Raw genomic sequence first — 13,778 nt, forward strand, 5'->3', positions numbered from 1 at the left:
CCTGATGGCTGGGGGGGGGGGGGGTGTTGGTCCCAAGGTAGGTGGTGCAGGAGCAACAGAGGGGGATGTGCCCCCCACCATCAGGGGGGCAGGTGGAGTCTGACGGCTCTGAGACCCAACTGTACATGGCAAAACGGGAGATGGTAGAACCGTTGTCGTAGCGGTGGCATAGGTTGATGTCATGCACACAGGACAGAGCCTCTCATATTTTCGGTTAGCCTCAGTGTAGGTCAGGTGATCCAGGGTCTTGTATTCCATTATCTTCCGTTCTCTCTGAAGAATCCCACAGTCCTTGGCACAGATGGGAGGTGGGGCACATGGAGTATTGGAATGGGAAGGACACCCACAATCCTGACAGGTGGTGCTGGACGTACAGCAGGAAGACATAGGACCAAATTTCCAGCACTTAAAGCACCGCATCTGGGGAGGGACATATGTCTTGACATCACAGCAGTAGACCATCACCTTTACCTTCTTGGGTAATGTGTCATCCTCAAAGGCTAAGATGAAGGCACCGGTGGCAACCTGATTGTCCCTCGGACCCCGATTGATGCGCCAGACGAAGTGAACACCTCGCCACTCTAAATTGGCGCGCCGATGGTCATCAGACTATAAAAGAAGGTCCCTATGGAATATAATACCCTGGACGATATTGAAGCTCTTATGGGGCATGACGGAAAGAGAAACATCCCTCAATTTGTCACAGGCGAGTAATGCCCTTGACTGGGCAAAGGATGCTGTTTTTATTAACACCGACCCAGAGTGCATGTTGGACAAGCCCTGCACCTCCCAAAACTTGTCCTCTAAATGCTCCACAAAAAACTGAGGCATCATTGACATGAATAGTTCGCCATCAACTCTCTTATAGACGAGGTACCAGGGTGAATAAGCTTTGCTGCCATCCTTAACCATGTGTTCCTCCCATGGTGTGGCCAGGGAGGGAAACGATTTGGGGTCATACTTTTGCACCTTGAATTGAGCCCTGTAACGCTTAGAGACTGCTGGTGGGTTGCCACCAGCAAGAGACGACATACCACGCTTCATTGCGGTTCATCCTCCCTGATGCCACGCACTCTGACCAAGAGCCCTCCCCACAGGCGCCACCCAGCCTCAGCAAGGGCCACCAGGCAGGATGACCATTTCCAGGAGTCCTGATGCCCCAGGTAGATATGCATCTACTCCTTGGCATACATTGGGAGTTAACGGCGCAGGCATCAGCAGGTCGATCCCTGTGTTGTCAGGGGCTACAACTAACAGGGTACATGGCGACCCCACCACAACAGACTGGCTGCCATGCTGGATATCGGGTGCAAAGACGTCCATGGTCATCGTCGGCGCAGAAAGCGGCACTGCATAGTGCATGGTGGAAAACGCAACCAGGAAGGTGTCCTCACACAAAAGACGGAGAATGAGCGGGACTGAAATGCAACGACGAGAAAGTGGGTGAAAGACCTCAATGCACGATGGACACGATGCACCATGTAACGCGCCCATCTCCAATTGGCTCGCTCTTCAGAAAAATTTTGAAGAATGGAGATCAAACCCTACAGGGGACCAACACATAAAGGCCGAAACCTGTGAGACTCCTTTTAGTTGCCTCTTACAACAGGCAGGAATACCTCGAGCCTATTCTTACCCCGGACCCGCAGGGGGGGGGGGGGGGGGGGGGAACCACTGTGTCTTGGACGAATGCACTCTACGAGACAGCCTCACCAGGTCTACGTGCTACAAGCAGACGACCATCACTTGCGTTTAGGCAGTATTCGCATTCATCGTTGAAGACCACGGCGGGCCGTTCCATCTCGTAAATGATCCTCTGATAGCACAAGTCGAGTCGTGCGCGTCGTTGTTGTGGCGTTTTGGAAGACGATCTAGATGTGTGCGTGCTCCTACTCCCACTGCTAATAACTGGTTCGCAAAAGTTCTTTTCGACATGTCTGGGCTCACAAACCGTCTCATCTGTGCTGTGGCAGCTGTACGATCTGCCACTGCTGCCATTAGGACGATCCTGGCGGTTGTCTGTGTTGCCTCGACGCCCGGAGCCATCCCGCCACTCGTAAGGTCACACTTTGACCCCCTTCAAACTCGCTATAAACGTGGCTATAGGAAGCATGAGTGCGTGTCCGTGGCATGGTTTTCTGCTCGCTTCACGCGTTTGCACCACACTGAGCGTTCTGGCTATGAGCTCCCCATATTAAATAGATGAGGCTTTGGTAGCTATGCCACTACGCTACCTGTTGGCGGACAACTTTGAAACCATTATCAATGCTTCTACTGTCCTACAAATGACATGTGCCGTTATTGTATTTAAACTGCCGTCGTCTTTCCAGGTGTACTATATTTTTTCCGCCAGAGTAGTTTAGTTGATGATCAGTTAAATTTTATGTCTTTGAAAATGATGGAGCACAGCGATCAGTCGTCCTTTCCTTTCAGGATCTAGATTTCGGCGAATGCCTAGCCATTATCAATGCAATATTTCAGAAATATCAATGGATGTCTAGTGCGTCAGTCCCCTGTTATTTTGGCTTCTGTCACAATTCGTTCAAGACTACAGGACAGTACAGTAGTCTTGAGCGAACTGTGGCACAAGCCCAAACAACAGGGGACTAACATATTGGGACTTGCATTGATACTCTGAAACACAGCACTGATAATGACTAGACATTAGGCGAAATCTAGATTTGCTTAATAAAACCTGAAAGGAAAGGACGAATAATTGCTGCGCTCCATCATTTGGAAGTCATATCACAGTCATTGTGTGCATCAACATTCCTTACAGAAGGTAACTTGATAAACTGTATGTGTTAATGGATAGTAAAAGCTCTAAGAATAACTCGTTCTCCAAAGGCAACTGTGTGGCAACTCCTGCGCTACAGTTTGTTTCTTTTATTTATTTAGCGTCTGCAATAATACACGATATTATTACACAGCTATAAACAATATTAACAATGAAGAATAGATAAAACATAGATTAACAACATTGTGCTTGTGTCTTATCACTTGTCTCCCAGTCATTTTGCTATGATTACGATGATGATGATGCAGATGTTTGGTTTGTGGGGTGCTCAACTGCGCGGTCATCAGCGCCTGTACACTTTCCCAATCTGAACAGTGTCCAATCCCGCCACTTTTCATGAATGATGATGGAATGATGAGGACAACATAAACACCCAATCTCTGGGCAGAGAAAATCAACAATCCGGCCGGGAATCGAAACCGGGACCCCGTGATCCATAGAATAGCAATGCTAGCCACAAGACCACGAGCTGCAGACCTTTTTTTTTTTTTTTTTTTTTTTTCTACGTACCCATGTTCCAAAATTTTAGTTGTTGCAGGGTTGCCGTCCTCTGTTATTTCCACCAACTGCCGTCACTAAAAGCACATACCGATTCTGATAATACTGTGTTCTGAGACCGTTACATTTGATGTAAAGAGATAGTGGACTTCCCTCTGTGCAGATATTGATCGTGAAAGGGAGGACTTGACATTCATACTAAATATTATATTTATTTTCGTTGTGTGTAAGTGTTAGCGTGCTCGGAAGTTATATTTTAGTTTTCTGGCACCAACTTATTGCTAGTTCTAACTAAAGAATTTGTCCGTCCTAACCTGAAAGAGAATAAATAACTTCTTTAAAAAGAAATAAACTAACGTGATTCTGACTAGGAAGTTTTTGAAGAATTCTACAGAGAGGACAAAATGTATTACTTTCTGTATTTAACGTACTAGTTAAGAACCTGACATTGCCCAGATAAGTATTTATTCCAGTCTTCTATTAGTTCATCTCCTCCTTGGTCGTCCCTCTCTCCATCTCCTCCTCCTCCTCTGTGTCCACCTCCTCCTCCCCTCTCTCTCCACCTCGTCCACCACCAATCCCTGTCCATATCCTCCTGCTCCTCTCCCTACCCATCTGCAACTCACCCTGTCATTGGCCATCTCCTCCTCTCCCCACTCTCTGTCCACATTCTTTTCTTCTGTCTCGGTGCCATCTCCTCTTTCCTTTCTCTGTCCATCTCTTCTTCCCCTCTCTTTCTGTCCATCCCTTTCTCCCCACTTTCTCTGTCCACCTCTTTCTGTTTCCTTTGTCTGTCCATGTCCTCTCTTCTCTCTCTCCATCTACTCCCCTTTCTGTCCACTTCCTCTCCCCCCTCTCTGTCCATTTCTGAACCCCCCCTCCCACTAACTGTCCATCTCATCCTGCCCCTCTCTCTGTCCATTTGCTGCTCCCCTCTCTTTGCCCATCACCTCCTTCCTCCTCTATCTGTTCATCCCCCCCCCCTCCCCCCTATTCGCTTTCCATGATACCACCCCCGCACCAACAAGAGGTTGCTGGTTCTTACCCCCACAGAACTTCTTTCCGCGCCAACAAGAGGTTGCTGGTTCTTACCCCCACAGAACTTCTTTCTAGATAGTATCTAACAGGTGTACCAAGTTCGGCTAAAATCGACCCATATGTTTAGCAGAATCTTTTTACCTGTGGCTTTACCGAATATGAAAATCATATACATTTCACGTATACTTAACATATTGCACACGTATTCGTACAGGTAGTTCACATAAACTGATCAGCGAGAACATAATGACTACCTTTTGCACGGATAAAAGCGGTGACGCGTCGTGACATGAAAGCAGGGCCTTGGTAGGTCGCTGAAGGGATTTGCTACTGTACACAAAAGCCCCTAATTCCCGTAAATTTCGGGGAGGAGCCAATGAGATCAGACGCCACGTTCAATCGCATCCCAGAGGTGATCGATAGGGTTCAGATTTGGCGAGCTGGGAAGAGAGGAGAGACACCACATCAACTGAAACTCACCACTGTGTTCCTCGAACCACTCCGTCACACACCTGGCCTTGTGACATGGCGCATTTATTTTCTTGTTCCTTTCCTCTCCGATTCTGCTCAGAACCTCCCCATTCCTCACCTTATCAGTCCATCTAATTGTTGTTTCAGTTCATTCTTTTGTATAAAGTGTTAATGATTTCTCTTTGAAGTATTAGTGCAGTGAAAGAAATAAGTGGTGTCTCAGTGCAAAAACCTTCATTATGAATTTTTATCTGGCAATAAATCAAACTTTCTCCGGGTTAGCTGCATACATTAAAGTGTCATCGTTAAATGTTTATTATGAAAGTAGAATGCCAACTGTAATAAAGAGAGAGAGTGATATTTGGAGTCAAAGATATTGTGCCACGTACTGTGTGTTAAACTGTGCAGTGTACAGAGTGAAGAGTTGTACTTAGCAGATTGAAATTGAACTCAGAATGGTTTCTGACATTAACAGTTGACAAACGTATCGTGAGTCATCAGACCATGCAACGCTCTGTCAATGCGCCAACATTCAGTGCCGACGGTCACGTGCCCATTTCAGCTGTAGTTGCCGATGTCATGGTGTGCTGGTACATGCATGGGTCGCCGGCTGCGAAGGCCCATTGTTAGGAGTGTTCGGTGGACTGTGTGTTCAGACACAAATGTACTCTACCCAGCGCTAAAGCCTGATGTCAGATCCGCCACAGACAGCTGCCTGTCCTGCTTTACCAGTGTGCACGGTCTACGACGTCCAGCATTTTTAGAGAGGGGTGGCCACCAAATCCCACGACGTCTGAATGTTGTTTCACCTTGATTTCACTACGATTGAAGACACTGACGATAACGTTCCTCGAACAACCGACAAGTCGGGCAGTTTCCGAAATGCTTGTACCGACCCTCCGGGCCATCACAATCTACCATCGGCCATACTCAAACAGATAGTGCACCTTCCCCTTTCTACACACGCTCAGCACGCTCACTGATATTACGTACACTGTGCGTGTGTCTGACTAGCAGCCATTCCTTACCAGGTGACGCTGGTACCGCCTGGACGGGTTTATACCGATAGTAGGGCGGTGGTAATAAGGTTCTAGTTGATCAGCGTATATCTCTAGTGAATTCGCCCTGCAGTTTTGTTTTCATGGAAGTTAATATATCTGACGGCATATCTCCTGAAGTATGTGTTGTAGAACGATATAACTTTGCATTTGCATCTAGTGGTATATGTGGATATTGTATGGTAAATGTGTTGAGAATAGAGTTAGTAGTAACGAAGTAAAAATCTAAATCGTTGTGCATGATGCCGTCAGTATTTCACGCATCCCCGTGTACATGGCGTCATATCTCCTGAACTATGTATCGTCCAGTGATATATTTTTGCAAGTACATTCAGCGGTATGTGTTGATACTGTCTGCCAGATGTACTGCAAATAGAGTAAGTAGTAATTGTGGGGGGATTATCAGCGAAAGAAAGGCTCGTAAGGATTTGATATTACGTGTACGTTCCTTGCAAGTTACTACGAGCTCTCATTCTCAGATACTGTTTGATTTTATTCAGGCTATTTACGGGTTGTAAGCTACGCGCCTTTTTCACTCCCACATCTACCCCATGACCCACACAAATAGTAATATGTCTACCAAGTTTGGTTGAAATCGGTTCAGGTGTTTAGGAGGAGATGGGGGCTATATATAGATACACTGAAGTGACAAAACTCAATGGAACAGGGATATGCACATATCCAAAAGGTAAGTAACGCGCCCACAAAATATAAAAGGGCAGTGCATTGGCAGAGCTATCATTTGTATACAGGTGATTCATGTGAAAAGGTTTCCGACGTGAATTAACAGACTTTGGACGCGGAATGGTAGATGTAGCCAGACGCATGGATCATTCCATTACGAAAATCGTTAGGAAATTCAGCATTTCGAGATCCAGCGTGTCATGAGTGTTCCGAGAATATCAAACTTCAGCATTCAGGTACCACGGACAACGCAGTGCCCGACGGCGTTCACTTATCGACCAACAGAAACGGCGTTTGCGTAGAGTTACCAGTGCTAAGAGACAAGCAACACTGCGTGAAATAAGAGCAGAAATCAACGTGCGCCGTACAACGGACATATCCGTTAGGACAGTGCGGCGAAATTTGTCGTTAGTGGGCTGTGGCAGCACACGACCGACTCGAGTACCTTTGCTAAAAGTAGGACGTCGCCTGTAACACCTCTCCTGGGCTCGCGATCTCATCGGTTGGAAGACCGTGTTCTGGTCAGATGAATCCCGATTGCAGTTGGTAAGAGCTTATGGGAAGTTCGAGTGTAGTGCAGAACACCCCTCTCCCCCTCCCCCCGCCACCCACTTGTCAATAAGGCACTGTGCAAGCTGGTGCTGACTCCATAATGGTATGGGCTGCGTTTACACTGAATGGACTGGGTCCTATAGTCCAACTGAACCGGTCATTGACTGGAAATGGTTATGTTCGGCTACTTGGAGACAATTTGCCGCCATTCATAGACTTCATGTTCCCAAACAACGATGTCATGTCACCGTGCCACAATTGTTCACTACTGGTTTGAAGAACGTCCTGGACAATTCGAGCAAATGATTAGGTCACCCAGATCACACGACATCAATTCCGTCGAACATTTAAGGAGCATAATCGAGAGGTCAGTTCGTGCGCATCGTCTTGCACCGATAACAATTCCGTAATTATTGACGGCTATAGAGGCAGCATTGTTCAACATTTCTGCAAAGGGTTTCCAGCGACTTGTTGAGTCCATGCCGTGTCGAGTTGCTGTGCTGTGCCAGGCAAAAGGAGATCCAACACGATATCAGGAAGTATTCCGTGACTTTTGTCGCCTCATTGCACATCCCCTTTTATAATATACATGTTGTTGTTGTTGTTGTGGTCTTCAGTCCTGAGACTGGTTTGATGCAGCTCTCCATGCTACTCTATCCTGTGCAAGCTTCTTCATCTCCCAGTACCTACTGCAGACTACATCCTTCTGACTCTGCTTAGTGTATTCATCTCTTGGTCTCCCTCTACGATTTTTACCCTCCACGCTGCCCTCCAGTACTAAATTGGTGACCGCTTGATGCCTCAGAACACGTCCTACCAACCGATCCCTTCTTCTAGTCAAGTTGTGCCACGAACTCCTTTCCTCCCCAAGTCTATTCAATACCTCCTCACTAGTTATGTGATCTATCCATCTAATCTTCAGCATTCTTCTGTAGCACCACATTTCGAAAGCTTCTATTCTCTTCTTGTCTAAACTATTTATCGTCCATGTTTCACTTCCATACATGGCTTCACTCCATACAAATACTTTCAGAGACGATTTCCTGACACTTAAATCTATACTCGATGTTAACAACTAATTTCTCTTCTTCAGAAACGCTTTCCTTGCCATTGCCAGTCAACATTTTATATCCTCTCTACTTCGACCATCATCAGTTATTTTCACTACTTTAAGTGTCTCTTTTCCTAATCTAATTCCCTCAGCATCACCCGACTTAATTCGAATACATTCCATTATCCATTCCAGAGTCCACATCTGCTCCTAGAAATGTCTTACAATTTAAAACCTGGTTCCTAAATCTCTCTCTTACCATTATATAATCTATCTGAAACCTTCTAGTATCTCCAGGGTTCTTCCATGTGTACAACCTACTTTCATGATTCTTGAACCAAGTGTTAGCTACGATTAAGTTATGCTCTGTACAAAATTATACCAGGCGGCTTCCTCTTTCAGTTCTTAGCCCTAATCCATATTCACTTACTACGCTCCCTTCTCTTCCTTTTCCTACTGTTGAATTCCAGTCACCCATAACTATTAAATTTTCGTCTCTCTCCACTACCTGAATAATTTCTTTTATCTCATCATACATTTCATCAATTTCTTCATCATCTGCAGAGCTAGTTGGCATATAAACTTGTACTACTGTACTGGGCGTGGGCTTCGTGTCTACCTTGGCCACAATACTGCGTTCACTATGCTGTTTGTAGTAGCTTACCCGCACTCCTATTTTTTTTATTCATTATTAAACCTACTCCTGCATTGCCCCTATTTGATTTTGTATTTGGCTCAAATGGCTCTGAGCACTATGGGACTTAACATCTGAGGTCATCAGTCCCATAGAACTTAGAACTACTTAAACCTAACTAACCTAAGGACATCACACACATCCATGCCCGAGGCAGGATTCGAACCTGCGACCGTAGCGGTCTCGCGGTTCCAGAATGACGCGCCTAGAACCGCTTGGCCACACAGGCCGGCTGATTTTGTATTTATAACCCTGTATTCACCTGACCAAAAGTCTTGTTCCTCCTGCCACCGAACTTCACTAATTCCCACTATATCTAACTTTAACCTATCCATTTCCCTTTTTAAATTTTCTAACCTACCTGCCCGATTAAGGGATCTGACATTCCACGCTCCGATCCGTAGAACGCCAGTTTTCCTTCTCCTGATAACGACGTCCTCTTGAGTAGTCCCCGCCCGGAGATCCGAATGGGGGACTATTTTACCTCCGGAATATTTTATCCAAGAGGATGCCATCATCATTTAATCATACAGTAAAGCTGCATGCCCTCGGGAAAAATTACGGCTGTAGTTTCCCCTTGCTTTCAGCCGTTCGCAGTACCACAACAGCAAGGCCATTTTGGTTAGTGTTACAAGGCCAGATCAGTCAATCATCCAGACTAATGCCCCTGCAACTACTGAAAAGGTTGCTGCCCCTCTTCAGGAACCACACTTTGTCTGGCCTCTCAACAGATACCCCTCCGTTGTGGTTGCACCTACGGTACGGCTATCTGTATCGCTGAGGCACGCAAGCCTCCCCACCAACGGCAAGGTCCATGGTTGATACATGTATTCTCACAATATATGATGAGATAAACTAAATTATTCACATAGTTAAGGCAGTAAAAAATTAAATTGTGATTGGAGGCTGGAATTCGATAGTAGGAAAAGGAAGAAAAGAAAAAATAGTAGGCTAAGAAAGAGTGGTTAGAGGACAAGTGTAAGGATGTAGAAGATAGATATCGCCTATAGGAAAATTAAAGAGGTCCTTGGAGAAAAGAGAAGTAGCTGTATGAATATAAAGAGCTGAGATGGAAAACCGGTACTACGCAAAGAAGGGAAAGCTGAAAGGTGGAAGGAGTATATAGAGGGGATAGGTAATGCAAGAGAAATGAACTTCATGGAAATATTACAGAAAGTAATGAGGATATACATTAAGATGTGGTGGGAGATATGATAGTGCAAGAAAAAACTGACAGAGCATTGAAAGACTTAAGTCGAAACAAGGTCCCAGGAGTAGATGACATTCCGTCAGAGCTACTGATATCCTTGACCAGCAAGGTCGCCCGTGCTAACCATAATTGAGAATGTTTTGAGGATTATAGCGAGGACCATTAAATGAGCTCGGAATTCTGACGATCTGACGCGCTAATCGGACAGAACTTGGTACGATGTCCCTCAGAAGGACTTCCAGCAACTCTATCGATCAGTGCCAAAGCGAATAACTGCTTGGGTAAGGGCCAGTGGTGGACCGATTTGTGAAGCTCTTTCTCTTAAATGAATCATCCAATTTTTCTGAAATTGTAATTATTTGTGTGTCTATACATGTACATCACAGCTACCGACTTCGGTCCCATTCGGATAATTCCCTCGTGGTAGTTGTGTTTTTTCCTCTCTCTTGGATGTATATCAAGAACTTTTCATGGCCATGTCAAGGTAACTGTAAGGAAATATGTGACTCATAGGATAGATATCTTACCTTTTCGGCAACACATTCAGGATAAAGAAAAATACATGAATTGTATTCGCAGTTGCAAGTATGGCAACCGTCAGCTGTATAATGGTTTATAAGTGCGATGCAATAACATTCCATTCGACCATCAAGGCACTGCAGTATCGTAACGGAAAGATGTTCTCTCAGCATTTGATAAACAGTGGATGTCAAAATCATACGTAGATAAAATCTCTCTCGCCGTCCGAACATGACTCGGAAGGTCTAACAGTGCCGACCGACCGCCGTGTCATCCTCGGCTGTTAGACGTCACTGTATGCTGATATGGAGGGGCATGTGGTCAGCACACCGCTCTCCCGACCATTGTCAGTTTTCGTGACCGGAGCCGCCATTTCTCAGTCAGGTAGCTTCTCAACTGCCAACGACCATGCCCCAGTGGTAATACCGGTTCCCGTCAGACCACCGAAATTAAGCGTCGTTGGTTTGTCTGGCAGTTGGATCGATGACTGCCAGGGCCTGCCGAGCACTTTTGACAAGCTTGGTGCACTCAGCATGCATAAATATCTGCCGTCGATTGAGACTCAATATCTCTTATTTTTGCTAGTTTCGTGCAATTTATTTTTTCCATTTTCAGACATTTCACTTCGGCTGAATATTTGTGACTGGTGTCACGTGTATCTGCGTAGGGATACCCAAAGGAAATATAGGGGCTCGTATTAAATACGTCTCTACGTGTTTCATAAGACGCCTTAATTGTTGGGTGATGCCTCTACGATTAAACTGAACATTTTACTTATATCCAGTTCCTCAGAGAGGTATACTATACTTGTATCTTTTCTTACATATTGACAGTCTCTAACTAGGAAGGAGGTAATGTGGTGCTTAATGGCCTTAATTGTTTCATCTCTCAATTTCCGGGGACTCTCCCCATATTTCGCTCTCTTATCGATAGGGGCGTTCCTGGTAGTTCGAAGACTAGATACTAAATACTGAATCTTAAGTTCTGATATGCCATGCGTCACCATAAATACCATACGACAAATTAAAATTTCTTTCAATCCATCTCCCATTTGGCCTCGAGCTCAGTAATAGTCGTCTGCGCTGTTAAATCTTGAATCACATCCATCTTTCATTGTCCTCCTTCTTAAAATGTCTTGTATTTTCAGGCACGTTGCTAAAACAGTATAACCTAGAATGGCAGTTTTCTGCCATGTTATGACACATTAAGTCATTTTTGTTTACCTGATATAAACGGTCATGCGTGTCTTCCTTCCCTACAGATATCAATCAGTCTGTCGCTCACCTTGCCTACCATCATTTTCACAATTTTTAAAAAAAATTAGTAAACTATGTAAAGAACTGCACACATAAGCTTAACGTGCCACCTAGGCACAGAATGCCAACAACGTTTGACAACAACTGTTTGGCAGGGCTGGATCCTATATCATTATTTACTTCAAATACCAGCAGTTAATGGGCTAAACCTTTCTTTCCCTGTTTCATGTGGACTGAGCTCTTTCTTTACTCATACAATTGTTTTACAAAACTGAGCTGATTTTTACGCACTTACTGTAGGAGGAAATACTGGGTCTCTTCCATGCTTTCATATACTGGTGAAAACTTAGTTATGAGTTGTGAACGTTTATCGCCAACGTTTGTTGCGACTGTGTCTCTGGCACCCACTAGTTCCCCTCAGTACGAAGGATGTCATAAATTTTTAATCATCACCTCGAAAACAACTTGCTGTGACCATGAAACATCGCGACAGTGTCGGTTCTTCTCTTGCGTACTGACCGCTCAGTAGCGCAACAATTTAACTGTCACAACCTATTTAAAGCTGGGCCCCGTCCCTTTATGTGTATCTTCTAATCCCAAATGCATGTTTCTACTCATTACTTACGTGGGTGTAGGCCTGTGCACTCTCGTTGCACATATCATCACTGTCTGGCGCATATGCCCTTGTCATCTTGCATCGACCCTCGCAGCATGGTAAACGGGCGTCTAACATCAGCTCGTACCAAGCTAGTTACGAGCTGCTGGAAAGCATGAATATGTCTATAACCAATGACAAGATGTTGAAAACAAGAAGTTTTTGGCATAACTTGGCTAAAGAAGACCTGACTTAAGAGAACAAATTTTGAGACATCAAGGGATGACTAACTTAGTACTAGAGGGAAGTGTGATGGGTAAAAATTGTAGAAGGAGACAAATAGATAAATGCTGAAGATTAGATGGGTAGATCAAATAGTAAATGAGGAGGCAGTGAATAGAATTGGTGAGCAAAATTTATGGTCTACCTAAACTACAATAAGGAATCGTTTGATAGGAAACATTCCGAGACCTCAAGGAGTCGTCAATTTAGTATTGGAAGAAAGAGAGAGAGGGGGGAGGGGGGAGGGAATAAAAATTGCAGAGGGAGAGCAAAAGACGAGTCTAGTATGCAGTTTCGGATATGGGTTACAGTAGTTATTTGGAGGTGAAGAGGCTTTGTTGCGAAGGAGGTATTGTGCATGGGATGAAATGAGGCCCCTGATTTTATGCAACCTCTCATCGGGCCACGATACAGAAACCTAAGGTCCATTCATGTGCTTCCATTTGTTCGCGTAGAATATTCCACAGCCAAGCCCTACATGCAGTAACAAAATGACTGACCCATCGCTCTCGAGTTGTGTCGGTATGGTTTGAAGGACAGTCCACGGGCATGAGGGTGATTGTGCGCAAGCCCCATCTCCCTCTTCACGCTCACCCTCCCCTTCGGTTCACATGACTTCAAGCGTGTCTGTTTCACTTGGCTTGTTTTGTGCACGGTGGACTCTGTATCGACTGACTTCCGTGAAATGTGAATATCAGTTGAAAAGTCTACGATTAAGGTGGTTTTCAAACTTTTTCGGTGTCTTTAGCTGGCCGCGCCAATACGCGTTACTGCTGTAATCTGAACGGAAGCGGGTGATAAACGCTACTCTCATTCAGCTGCTCGTTTGACTACATAAGGGACTGATGTCTTTGTTCACAGGGCAAGTACAGCATGAAGCACTTCTTTCCACTGAACTTAAAGTTGCAGAAGATGGCCTCGCTAATGTATGGACGCTTCAAGTTGAAGTATCTGCAGTTCAAGGATGGTGAAGACCTGGGTTGCCTCCAGGCCGTCTTCAGAGTCAATGAGGACGCACCAGGTACGAGTATGTTTTTACCTTCAGAGAACACACAGCTGTAAAGTGGCAGGTG

General features: G+C 45.1%; 1 protein-coding gene across 2 annotated transcripts in view; it reads left to right on the forward strand.

Annotated features, from left to right (window-relative positions):
* The window catches only part of LOC126455624 (uncharacterized), a 184,401-nt gene that overhangs the window by 111,682 nt on the left and 58,941 nt on the right, over nt 1–13,778 (forward strand). For both annotated transcript variants that reach the window (XR_007585343.1, XM_050091388.1), the window contains exon 4: nt 13,567–13,726. Coding sequence is in view for 1 of the 2 variants with exons in the window: in XM_050091388.1 (XP_049947345.1) it covers nt 13,567–13,726 (160 nt within the window). In the remaining variant the exon portion in view is untranslated. The remainder of the gene's footprint in view (nt 1–13,566; nt 13,727–13,778) is intronic.

Source organism: Schistocerca serialis, chromosome 2 (assembly GCF_023864345.2).
Source record: "Schistocerca serialis cubense isolate TAMUIC-IGC-003099 chromosome 2, iqSchSeri2.2, whole genome shotgun sequence".
Lineage (NCBI taxonomy): Eukaryota > Metazoa > Arthropoda > Insecta > Orthoptera > Acrididae > Schistocerca > Schistocerca serialis.